The sequence below is a fragment of the Astyanax mexicanus genome, chromosome 1 (genome assembly GCF_023375975.1).
Source record: "Astyanax mexicanus isolate ESR-SI-001 chromosome 1, AstMex3_surface, whole genome shotgun sequence".
Taxonomy (NCBI): Eukaryota; Metazoa; Chordata; class Actinopteri; order Characiformes; family Acestrorhamphidae; genus Astyanax; species Astyanax mexicanus.
Window position 1 is genome coordinate 3738285 of NC_064408.1, and position 13225 is coordinate 3751509.

The 13225-nt window shown below is 40.2% G+C and overlaps 1 protein-coding gene across 7 annotated transcripts in view; it reads right to left on the reverse strand.

The window, feature by feature from the left end:
* nup214 (nucleoporin 214) overlaps positions 1–13225 on the reverse strand; it is a 104867-nt gene that overhangs the window by 11756 nt on the left and 79886 nt on the right. For 6 of the 7 annotated variants that reach the window (XR_007424877.1, XM_049465811.1, XM_049465804.1 and 3 more), the window contains exons 32-34: positions 11548–11700; positions 7668–7839; positions 1010–1158 (exon numbers count right to left, since the gene is read on the reverse strand). Coding sequence is in view for 6 of the 7 variants with exons in the window: in XM_049465811.1 (XP_049321768.1) it covers positions 1010–1158; positions 7668–7839; positions 11548–11700 (474 nt within the window). In the remaining variant the exon portion in view is untranslated. The remainder of the gene's footprint in view (positions 1–1009; positions 1159–7667; positions 7840–11547; positions 11701–13225) is intronic. The other variant, XM_049465808.1, reaches the window with a different exon arrangement.

Below are 13225 nucleotides of genomic sequence, written 5' to 3' on the forward strand. Positions count from 1 at the left end.
CGTCTGTCTGTCTCTCTGTGTTTCTCTCGGTCTCTGTTTCTTGCGCTCTCTGTGTCCATCTCTTTGTCTCTGTTTCTCTGTCTCACTCTGTGTGTCTCTCTCCCCATGTCTGTGTCTTTCACTCTCACTCTCTCTCTCCATGTCTGTCTCTGTGTGTCTCTCTCTCCATGTCTCTGTCTCTCTCATTTTATGTGTCTCTCTCCATGTGTCTGTTTCTCTATCTCTCTTTCTGTGTCATCTATTTGTCTCTGTCTCTCTCTGTGTGTCTGTCTATGACTCCGTGTATGTCTGTGTCCCTCTCTCTCTCTGTTTCTTTCTTTGTCTCTCTGTTTCTCGCTCTCTGTGTGTGTCCATCTCTTTGTCTCTGTTTTTCTCTGTCTCACTCTGTGTCTCTCTCTCCCCATGTCTGTGTCTTTCACTCTGTGTCTCTCTCTCTCTCCATGGCTGTCTCTGTGTGTCTCTCTCTCCATGTCTCTGTCTCTCTCATTCTATGTGTGTCTCTCTCCATGTCTCTGTCTCTCTCATTCTATGTGTGTCTCTCTCCATGTCTCTGTTTCTCTCTCTCTCTCTCTTTCTGTGTCCATCTCTTTGTCTCCGTCTCTCTCTCTGTGTCTATCTATGACTGTGTATGTCTGTGTCCCTCTCTCTCAGTTTCTTTCTTTATCTCTGTTTCTCTCTCTCTGTGTCTCTCTTGGTTTCTCCCTCTGTCGCTGTCTTTCTTTCTCTTTCCCTCTGTCTCTCTCTTTATGTCTGTCTCTCTTCCTTAATGTCTAAATCTAAATCTAAAGAGAGGCCAAACTAAAAACTGATATTCTACAAACCAATCAGTGTTGAGTATAGTAAGACTCCGCCCATGTAGGTGGTGATGACAGGATGTAGTGAAGTTGTTTAGGGTCTAAATCACTAAAACTGAAACTAACCGGATTAAAAACAGTACAGAATACGACGTAAAACGTATATTAAACCCCCGGTTTGAGACTTGAATAAGTGATAAAGCTGTAATACTCACCTCCAGACGAGCCGAACGCTGAGAAGCCCACATTCTGGTTCTGAGGGGTCCCGAACCCGGATCCCTGCTGGGCGATGCTGCCGAAGGACGGGGCGGAGCTCTGGTTAGACATGTTGCCGAAGGAGGGGGCGCTGGGTGGGGAGGCAAATCTGCAGGTTAGAAAAACACAGGATAGGACGGTTCTAAAGGCAACCGAACACTACCTCAGTCAGTAATACAGCACTTTACTATCCATCAAATTCAAAACAGTTACAGGTTTACATCAAACAAACTAATAAACTATTCATTCATTCAAACACTTCATACACTTTTTAGGATCCAGTACGGTTTATTCAGTTCAGTATTTACCAGCTTCTACTATACATGATTCAATGACTACTGGACGTCTAACAGTATCAGAAATTCATCCCAATATTAATATTTTAGAATCCATGTATCAGCATTTTGTATTTTTATATACAGTACCAGTCAAAAGTTGTTTTTCATTGTAGATTAATATTAAAGACATGAAAACAATTAAAAATAACATGTAATAATTATGTAGTGAACAGTAAAAAAAAAAAAGTGTTATTCCTCTACAGTCCCCTGATCCAAAGAGAGAGAGAGAGAGAGAGAGAGAGAGAGAGAGAGAGAGAGAGAGAGGAAGAGAGAGAACAGCAGAGAGAGATAGAGAAAGAGAGAGACAGCAGGATACAGACAGACAAAGAAAGAGGGAGAGAGAGAGAGAGAGAGAGACAGATAGAGACAGCCAGAGAGAGAGACAGAGAGAGAGACGGACAGCAGGAGACAAAGACAAAGAGAGAGAGAGAGAGAGAGAGAGAGACGGAGATAAACAAAGAAAGACAGAGAGAGAGACAGACAGAATGAGAGATAGAGACAGGAAGAAAGAGAAAGACAGAGAGAAACAGAGAGAGAGACAGATAGAGACAGACAGACAGAGAGAGAGAGACAGAGAGAGATAGGGACAGCAAGAGAGAGAAAGACAGAGAGAGAAACAGAGAAAGAGACAGAGAAAGAAACAGGGAGACAGACAGAAAGAGAAACATAGAGTGACACAGACAGCAGGAGAGAGAGATAGACATATACAGAGAGAGAGAGAGAGACAGACAGAGAGATAGAGACAGCAAGAAAGAGAAAGACAGAGAGAGAGACAGCAAGAGAGAAATTGAGAGATTATAATTTTAATTTATTATAACAAATTTCTGATATTACTGATTTATTCCTTACTATTAAACATTTATTAAGTCGATACACACTTTTTTTTTACTTTTATTGAAAATGATCATTAATAATAATTGATAATAGTGTAAATAAAAATAAGTTCTGATGTTGGTAATTGTATGTTATCTTTCTTTTATTTTTTTATGTTTTCTGTTATTTGCTTTGGAGAGAGAGAGACAGAGAAAGAGAGAGAAAGAGAGAGAGACAGAGAGAGCGAGAGATCAAATGGAGTCAGGCGGCGAGGCTGGACAAAAATACCATTGACCTCTGACCCCAATATAGGAGCCAATATCTGTCTGTGACCTTGCTGTGTGCTGCCGGTCAGAGCGGCGAGTGCTGGAGCTAAACAGGGACACGGCGCTAAATCCAGCTGCACTGCTGATATCAGAGTGACGAGGACAGTTTTCCACCCTGTACTCGTTCAATACACAACTAAAACTGATTATACATCACTAACGACACGAGACACTTGACAAAAACTGCCCTTTTATACTTTATTCCATTATTTACTGTGATATTATAGTGATTTCTGCTCTAAATACTACTGTTTCAGGTCTTAAAGCAGCACTATGTGAGAATTGAAATCGTTTGCTCTTGGACTCCCCCTACAGGTGGGGTGAAGTTCCTTCACTTTCACTTCACTGTGGTAAATACAAATCACACAAATATAAAAGTGCTTTCACAATAACAGAACTTTATCAACATTCTACTCACACTGATCTGCATTCACAGGTAACTTAAATTAATAAGAGGAGTCATTTAAAGCAGCACTAGGTAGGATTTGCTTGATTTTTGAACTTTATAAAGAAGTAAAATTACAGCTTTAATCTCTCTGCAGCGCTGCATTGAGGTGTAATAGGAGGAATAGCGGTGCTCTCGTGTCTGTGCCGGAGCTCCTCTGAGCTCAAACCAGACTCTGTAAGTTTTCCGAGGCAGCCGCGACCAACGCTCACGAGAACTGCGACCTGCTTTCCGACCTTTAGTTCTAACAGTTCTACAAGGACTACTGGTTCATTCTTTACAAACTAACATACAGACACTCTAGCAGAAGCTGGAAAGAGACCGAATATGTCTGTGAAAGACAGAAAATGAGAAAGAGAAACTAAAATGCGCCTGAAACATTTATTACACTCTACAACTGCAGGGGGAGCCCACGAGCACAAAATCTCAATCCTACCTAGTGGAGCTTTAAAGGGACAGTCTGTAAGTTTTAGGAATTTGTGGATTTGGAGCCCTCTCTGGTGAGAATGTGTAACTGCACAGAGCATGTCAAAAAGCACTTTTGTTTTAATGCAGGCTAATGTGAATAAATTGCTTTGTTCATTTTGTTTATTCATTAAATATTGTCAAGATATAGAAGGCAATTACTGTATTTTTCGCACTATAAGATGTTCTTAAAATACTTTAATTTTCCCAAAAATTGAGAGTTCACTTCATAATCTGGTGCAACTTGTGTATAAATTCTACTAGTCAGGTATTAAGGAGCAGTTAAACCACTCTGCCTGAAGGAAAATCATAGGGACTTCTGCTTTAAACTATATTTTCTTACAAATTCACACTAAAACAACTAAAGCCTGGAGCTACACTAGGTCAGGAAAACACCCAAAGCCATTTGTGATGTTGCCATTTCACAGCCTTACAGTGTAGCACAGATAAAGTAGTTAGTAGTGAGAAGTAAGTACACCCCTCACATTTTTGCGAATACTTTATAATTTATTATTTACTGTATTTTAATGAGACATAACCACAGGAATGGAACTTAAATATACAGTAACTTATATCAGCTGACTCAGCTTCGACCCTGGGGAGGCCTGTTCTTAGAGAGAGTTCTTTGCCATGAGGTGGCATGTTGACTGTACTCACTTTTGTTTGATAATGTAGGGTGTTTTCGCTTGTGGTGAGAATGTGATACGGTCTTGATCCGATAATGCTATCAAATATACTCCTTTTTTATTTGAGCTAAACTGCTGATTAGGCACAGTTTAATTTGATATATTAGCCAGATAATATACTGTTATGAACAAACGCTGTCTCTGCTGCTGCTCTATGCTGTTTACACACTAAGCGTGTGGGATGTGCTGCGTTCACTGCTCACATCTACGCTACTCGTTCCATTGAAAACACAGAGCAAACCTACAGCCACCACGTGATACCACAACAACCACCTTGTAAAAATTTTTTAGTGAAATCTAGCAAGACCACAGCAATCATCTTGCAATTACCTTGCAAAACCAAAGCAACCACATGGGATACCGTATCAACTATCTTGCAAAGCCTATTATTGACACAGAAATACCATAGTAATCATCTACCTTGCAAAACCATAGCAACCACGTGGGATAGCATCACTCAATATAGCATCAAACCATCCAGCAAAATCCACAGCAAGTCCACAGCAACAACTTTGCAACTACCTTGCAAACCCATTACTACTACCTGGGATACCACTTTAACCATCTAGCAAAGCCTAGCAACCACCTAGGAATACCATAGCATTCACCTCACAATTACCTTGCAAACCCACAGCATCCACAAATGATACAATAGATACAATATCAACCACCTAGCAATACTAAAGCAATCAGTTAGCAACTACCTAGCAAACCCATCACAACCACCTGGGATACCACTGCAACCATCTTGCAACACCTAGTAATAACCACCTAGCAACACGTTAGCAGCCACTCAGTATCACTATACCAACCACCTTTTACACCACAGGAACCACAAAGCAACACTAATGCAATTTTACCTCAAATCAAGTCAAATATTTTGCTAATACTGATTGTTAGTCATTTTTATTGTATATTTATTCTCTAAATTATAAAAATGAATGTATTTAGCTTTCTGTGATTGTAGTATTTGATTCTGATTAACAAGGTCCCTGTTTGATTAGATTTCCAATTCGATTAGATATGGATTAATTTAGAGAAAAAAAAATAGAATTTAAGAAACTGAAACACAGAATCTGCTCACTATATTTCTTTCTGGCTCCCGTGTCAGACAGCTCTGACCAATCAGAGGAGCCGATGTACTTTGTGCGTTGGTTTATACGTGCGTTTAGGTTTGTGCCTGTGTGAAAACAAACCAAACATAGGGATAAACGCTCCAAATAAAAACTCATCAACTGATCCGGAACATAGAAACCATAGAAATGCTGTAGAAGGTCTGAATATCTGGATTCAGGCTGTGTGCAATCAAACACAGGCCTCCACAGACAGTTTCTTATCTCTCAGTGTGCGAGAGGTGTGTGTGTGTGTGTGTTTGGGCTGTAATCTGGGACCCCCTGCAGTACGGGGCCTGTGCCAGCGTAATCTGCAGTGCAGCCGGGCAGCACATGACCCTGGGATTATCTTTTTCTATAATCTAGCCCCCGCACCCACTGCAGCACCGCGGGCGGGCAGGACCGGCCCGACGCCTTCACGTGACCCTCCGGAGCGCCAGAGACGCGGATCAGAACCCGAACCAGGAGAATAATCCACTCCGGGATAAACAGCAGCGTCATCCTGGGGTTAAAAGGTCACGCTGTGCTCTGAAGAGGATGTAGGGGACGGGATAGTTACAAAACTACGCCTAGGTATCGTTAATAAATTTATGGTACCAATACCAAAACAATACTTTGAATTCACTGAGAGAGCTGAGAGAGAGAGAGACAGCGCAAGAGTGGGAAAGATTTTGCTAAATTGTTTGCAAGGTGGTTGTTATGGTATCACATGGTAGCAAGACCACAGCAATCACCATGTTAACCAATTAACCATGTTTCAGAGTCTATCCAACCAAGTGTCATAGCAATCACCTACCTTGCAATTACCTTGGAAAGCCATAGCAACCACATCGGGTACCATATCAACCATGGGATTGAGCAAGACCACAGCAACAACCTATTAACTACTGAGCAAACCTACAGCAACCACATGTGATACCCCTTTAACCATGTAGCAAAGGCTAGCAACCATCCAGAAATATTATAGCAATCAATTCATAATTACCTTGCAAAACCACAGCATCCACAGGGGATACAATATTAACCATCTTGCAAAGCCTAGCAACCACCTAGCAATACCATAGCAATCAGTGTGCAACTATCTAGCAAACCCATAACAAACATCTGGGATACCACTGCAACCATCTTGCAAAGCCTAGCAACCACCTAGCAACACATTATCGACCACCTTGTACACCACAGGAACTTTCAAGCAACATTAGTGCAATTGTACCTCAAAACAAGTGAAATATTCTACAGATATTGAATAAAAAGGAATGATAATAACAAGCTCTTTAAATTTAGCTTTTTAATGTTTGTTTAGTGGTATTGTTAGACATATTTACTGTCTAATTTAGTCTCTAAATTATAAAAATAAATGTCTTCAGCTTTCTGTGATATTTGATTCTGATTAACAAGTTCTCTTTTCGATTTGATTTCCAATTCGATTCGATATGGATTAATTTAGGGAAAATTCAGTTAAAATATCAGGTTTTCAGAGAACCAATAGTTTTAACTGTAGCATAATTAAAAATATTAGTTTTTACATGAAGAATTAATTCAAAGTTTGTCCCAAAATAGGCTAATTTTGAAGATCAATCTCAGGTTTATAGGAATGGAAACTGGATAAATCAAAATGAAGATCAATTTCAATTTAAAAAAAGCTATTTTTTAAACACAGCATTAGATTATTTCAGTACTGCTAGTATTTCAGTATTTGTACACACAGTAATAGTGGCTGCAGTGTGGTAAGTAAGCTGTTCTAATGAAATACTAAGGGAAAAGTGAAGATAAATATTGAAAATGGAGATTTAACACTTCTACTCAAATACCTGCCCCTTTCCAGACCAAAGCAAAGTAAAAATGATTGTTTAATAATCTGCTGAACACAGAATGTGTCAGTGCTGCGGAGGTGGAACAGCGTTCCTGCTGTTTTCATGTGGATCACATGGATTCTGCTCTCCTTCATAAGAGGATGAAATCCCGTCCTAATACATTTGATTTACCTCGCCATTTGGCCCGCTCTAAAACTTAATAGGCTTAAATTCTTAAATTCAGATTTTCCCTGCAGAAAAAAAACTAAATAGAAAAACAGAATGAAAAGAGTGCAATAATAAACAAAGTAACATTAAAATAAATTATAATCAAATATAATAATAATAATAATAACTTTAAAAGCCAATTTTCTGGGGTTTATGAAGAGAAAATAATCAGGATTTGTGTATTCTGGCTGTTTTTGGCTAAAGAAGCAGTGCATACTAAAATATTAAAATGTTGAGTGGAATTTTTATTTTACTCAGATTTTAAGGACTAGAAAATTCCTAATACAAATTTTAATACACTAGAAAATCTTTCCTCAAATGTGATTTGATTGAAGCATTGCAATATATTGAGATATACTGAATGTAGCCCCTGTATCTTGCCTAAACACAGTCCTACTGATGCATCATTTACCCGAATCCTCCTACGCTGGCTGCTGAGGTTCCCTCTCCGAACACTTTCCCCGGGCTGGCTCCCATCGGGTTATTAAAGCCTGGGCTGTTGCCGAATGTGCCCGTGGCGCCGAACGCAGGAGAACCTCCGAACGCCGGGGGACTGCCGAACACCGGAGCAGCTCCAAAACCACCTGCACAAACAGAGAACATGGCATAGTTATACATGATCTGGAATAAAGAAACTGCACCCAAATTTGAGACGTGGCTTTCTGAACTACAGTAGTTGGACAATGAAACTGAAACACCTGGTTTTAGAGCACAATAATTGATTGTGGTGACGGACAGTTCTGGTGGAAACAGGAGAGTTGAGGTGCACATTGAATTCTGCGTGATTTGATCAGCCGTGGTTTTATGTCCACAGTTAATCCTGTTGGATGTGGTTGGTCCTTCTTGGTGTTATGCTGACATTACCCTGGATACCGTGGCTCTTGATGCATCACAAAGACTTGCTGTCTTGGTCACAGATGCTCCAGCAAGACGTGCACCAACAATTTGTCCTCTTTTGAACTTTTGAACTGGTATGTCACCCATAATGTTAGTGTGTGCATTGCAATATTTAGAGCAGAACTGTGCTCTTACCCTGCTAATTGAACCGTCACACTCTTACTGCTCTTACTGGTGCAATGTGCAATTAATGAAGATTGAACACCAGGCTGCTCCAATTTAGCCATGAAACCTAAAATTCCACACTAAAATGATGACAGGTGTTTCAGTTTCATTGTCCAACCCAGGTATATAAATGAGTATGTATATAAATGAGCTGAGTCAGGGTGGCTGGGTGTCCTTGCTGGGTGAGTGCAGGGTTGGGTCCTGTGGAGCTGAATGGACGCTCGCGGCGCTGTGCGGTAGCGAGACGTCCTGTCGCTGTGTATTGACCGCTAACCCCATTCATGCCGGTCCCAGAGGGGAGGGGCTGTACCGAGCCGCTCTGAAATTACAGCCAGCATGGCGCACTCCCCCCCCCCCCCCGCACATCCCGGTGAATAATTGATCGAGCTAATGTAATTGGATTACATTCTCTGGAGCGCCGCCATTAATGGGCAGAAACGAGAGTCTGAAACAGCCATCAGCTGAGAAAGATGAGGATTTATAATGAGAAGAGCATCACAGCAGAAACACGGCTTCCCATAATCATCAAATAAATAATAAACATACTTCCTGATGTGCTGAACCTCACTGTTTTAGAGAATTTAACTGTTTATATTACATAAATTATTACTGATTATAACTAGCTGGCCTGTACTGTACCTGTTAGGAGTGGGCGATATGGCCATATCATTATTTAACATGATATTTTAGGATATTCCAGTTAGCTAGCTTGCCGCTAACATTAGTATGTTAGCTAGCTCGCCACTAATGTTAGGTAGCACGCAGCTAACCTTAGTTTTCTCCCCAGTAACAATAACTAGTTTGCCGCTAATGTTAGCTAGCACTCCTCTAACCTTAGTTTTCTCACCGTTAATGTTAACAAGCTAATCACGAATGTTAGCAAGCTCTCCGCTTACCTTAGTTATCTCCCTGATAATGTTAGCCAGCTTGCCGCTAATGTTAGCTAGCACTCCGCTAACCTTAGTTATCTCCCTGATAATGTTAGCCAGCTTGCCGCTAATGTTAGCTAGCACTCCGCTAACCTTAGTTATCTCCCTGATAATGTTAGCCAGCTTGCCGCTAATGTTAGCTAGCACTCCGCTAACCTTAGTTATCTCCCTGATAATGTTAGCTAGCTTGCCGCTAATGTTAGCTAGCACTCCGCTAACCTTAGTTATCTCCCTGATAATGTTAACTAGCGTGCTGTAATGTTAGCTAGCTCTTCTGTAACCTTAGTTATCTCCCTGATAATGTTAACTAGCGTGCTGTAATGTTAGCTAGCTCTTCTGTAACCTTAGTTATCTCCCTGATAATGTTAGCCAGCTTGCCGCTAATGTTAGCTAGCTCTTGTGTAACCTTAGTTATCTCCCTGATAATGTTAACTAGCGTGCTGTAATGTTAGCTAGCTCTTCTGTAACCTTAGTTATCTCCCTGATAATGTTAGCTAGCTTGCCGCTAATGTTAGCTAGCTCTTCTGTAACCTTAGTTATCTCCCTGATAATGTTAGCTAGCTTGCTGCTAATGTTAGCTAGCTCTTCTGTAACCTTAGTTATCTCCCTGATAATGTTAGCTAGCTTGCCGCTAATGTTAGCTAGCACTCTGCTAACCTTAGTTATCTCCCTGATAATGTTAGCTAGCTGGCTGCTAATGTTAGCTAGCACTCCGCTAACCTTAGTTATCTCACTGATAATGTTAGCTAGCTTGCCGCTAATGTTAGCTAGCTCTTCTGTAACCTTAGTTATCTCCCTGATAATGTTAGCCAGCTTGCCGCTAATGTTAGCTAGCTCTTGTGTAACCTTAGTTATCTCCCTGATAATGTTAACTAGCGTGCTGTAATGTTAGCTAGCTCTTCTGTAACCTTAGTTATCTCCCTGATAATGTTAGCTAGCTTGCCGCTAATGTTAGCTAGCTCTTCTGTAACCTTAGTTATCTCCCTGATAATGTTAGCTACCTTGCTGCTAATGTTAGCTAGCTCTTCTGTAACCTTAGTTATCTCCCTGATAATGTTAGCTAGCTTGCCGCTAATGTTAGCTAGCACTCTGCTAACCTTAGTTATCTCCCTGATAATGTTAGCTAGCTGGCTGCTAATGTTAGCTAGCACTCCGCTAACCTTAGTTATCTCACTGATAATGTTAGCTAGCTTGCCGCTAATGTTAGCTAGCTCTTCTGTAACCTTAGTTATCTACCTGATAATGTTAGCCAGCTTGCCGCTAATGTTAGCTAGCTCTTCTGTAACCTTAGTTATCTCCCTGATAATGTTAACTAGCGTGCTGTAATGTTAGCTAGCTCTTCTGTAACCTTAGTTATCTCCCTGATAATGTTAGCTAGCTTGCTGCTAATGTTAGCTAGCTCTTCTGTAACCTTAGTTATCTCCCTGATAATGTTAGCTAGCTTGCCGCTAATGTTAGCTAGCACTCTGCTAACCTTAGTTATCTCCCTGATAATGTTAGCTAGCTGGCTGCTAATGTTAGCTAGCACTCCGCTAACCTTAGTTATCTCCCTGATAATGTTAACAAGCTAATCACGAATGTTAGCAAGCCCTCCGCTTACCTTAGTTATCTCACTGATAATGTGAACAAGCTAATCACGAATGTTAGCAAGCCCTCCGCTTACCTTAGTTATCTCCCTGATAATGTTAGCTAGCTTGCTGCTAATGTTAGCTAGCTCTTTTCTAACCTATCTCCCTGATAATGTTAACTAGCGTGCTGTAATGTTAGCTAGCTCTACTGTAACCTTAGTTATCTCCCTGATAACGTTAGTTAGCTTGCCGCTAATGTTAGCTAGCTCTTCTGTAACCTTCGTTATCTCCCTGATACTGTTAGCTAGCTTGTTGCTAATGTTAGCTAGCTCTTCTGTAACCTTCGTTATCTCCCTGATACTGTTAGCTAGCTTGTTGCTAATGTTAGCTAGCTCTTCTGTAACCTTAGTTATCTCCCTGATACTGTTACCTAGCTTGTTGCTAATGTTAGCTAGCTCTTCAGTAACCTTAGTTATCTCCCTGATAACGTTAGTTAGCTTGCCGTTAATGTTAGCTAGCTCTTCTGTAACCTTCGTTATCTCCCTGATACTGTTACCTAGCTTGTTGCTAATGTTAGCTAGCACTTCTGTAACCTTAGTTATCTACCTGATAACGTTAGTTAGCGCCATAAATCAAATAAAGTAACTAAGTACTGAACTGAGCGAAGTGAAGCTGCAGTACAGGATGGAGGTGGAGGTGATGTGGGTGGTGCCGCTGTGTGATTGGTCAGTACCTGTTTTAGCCGGGGTGGAGAAGGAGCCGAAGCCCTGAGCCGCCACAGATCCTCCTCCAGCGCTGAACGTTCCCGAGGGCTTCTGTTCTCCAAACGTATTCGACCCGAACCCGAAGGCCTTCGCTCCACTGTTCCCAAACAGACTCGTACTCCCTGCACAAACACCATACATATATACACATATATATTTAATAAACCAGCATAAAAATACAACTTCTTACAAGTGCAAAAACACAAATACAAATACATCAAGCAAAAAACAGTGATATTTCTGTTTTCTTCCCAATAATTTATTTACAGATTTCATTCAAAGTGATATATATATATAACCAACTTTTATCTTACTGCTGATTAGGGGTGGGCGATATGGCCCATAAATTTAGATCACGATATTTCATGGTATTTTTGCGATAACGATACTCTTGGCAATATGACAAAACACTGAAGTTTTTTAATTTTGCATTTTGTTAGATTATATGAATTGCATATTAAAAAGTCAAATGAGTGCTGGGTGTTAATCTACACAGATTTCTCTCCTGAAAACTGTTTATTTAGGCATTTATTTACAGTTATCTTAGGTTCCTGAATTTCTCCAGCACTAGGTTGGAGCATAAGCATTAGCGGCTAACCGCTAGCATTTAGTGTGATTGTCCGCGCATGCTAATACTGCTGCAGCAATGCTAGTGTGGGTTAGCAGCAGGCTGCAGGCCAATAAAAATCAACTCCGAATAGCAAAAAGCTAACAGTCAGTGACTTATGCTAATACTGCTCCAGTGTCAGTGATGGAGAAACTTCACTAAAACTCCTTAAAACCTGACTGGTAGAATTCATACATAAGAAGCATCGGATTATAAGAAGCACTGACCATTTAAAAACGTTATGTGCACCTTATAGCATGAAAAATATGGTAGTAATACAGAATATTTAAAGTTACAGTTAATATTAAAGTTTTTTTTTTGCATGCGTCCCTTATGAGGTCAGATGAGGTGCAGAAGGAGAAATGAGGAAATGTATATTAATGTATATAAGCAGAAGATGATCACTCTGGGATTTGATGCTGCTGTTAGATATGAGGAGGAGTAATTTGAGATACAGTCTGAATGAAGTATTTAATAGAAAAGCTGATCCTGTGGAGAAAATCTAATCTTATGTGTTTAAAGCTGAGAAATTACTGCACATAATGACATCACAATGCAGGTGATAATCCTGCTGTTATATTGAATATTGTGATCATGTTTTGGTAGCAAGTCGACTTTACAACCAATATAGTGTCTACAAAACACTCAAACATGATACTGTACCAGTCAAACGTTTGAAAAGCACCTCAAAATCAGTATTTTTTCATTATTTAAAAAAAAACAGAATATGGTATATATATATATTTTTTAATATTCAAAGTAGCACCTCTTGCTTAGATTAGACAGTTTTGCACATCTCTGCTGGATTTTCTCAGTCAGTTTTATGAGGTAGAGTCACCTGGAATTCAGGCTTTCAGTTAACAGCTGTGCTGAACTCATCAAGAGTTAATTACTTGAATTTCTTGTCTCTTAATAAAGTGTTTGAGAGCATCAGTTAAAGTAAAGTAGTGAAGAGGTAGAGTTACAGGTATACAGTGAATATCTGAGTAATGTTCTAATCCAGATTATGACAAGAAGGAAGATGGGAAAAAATGCTATGG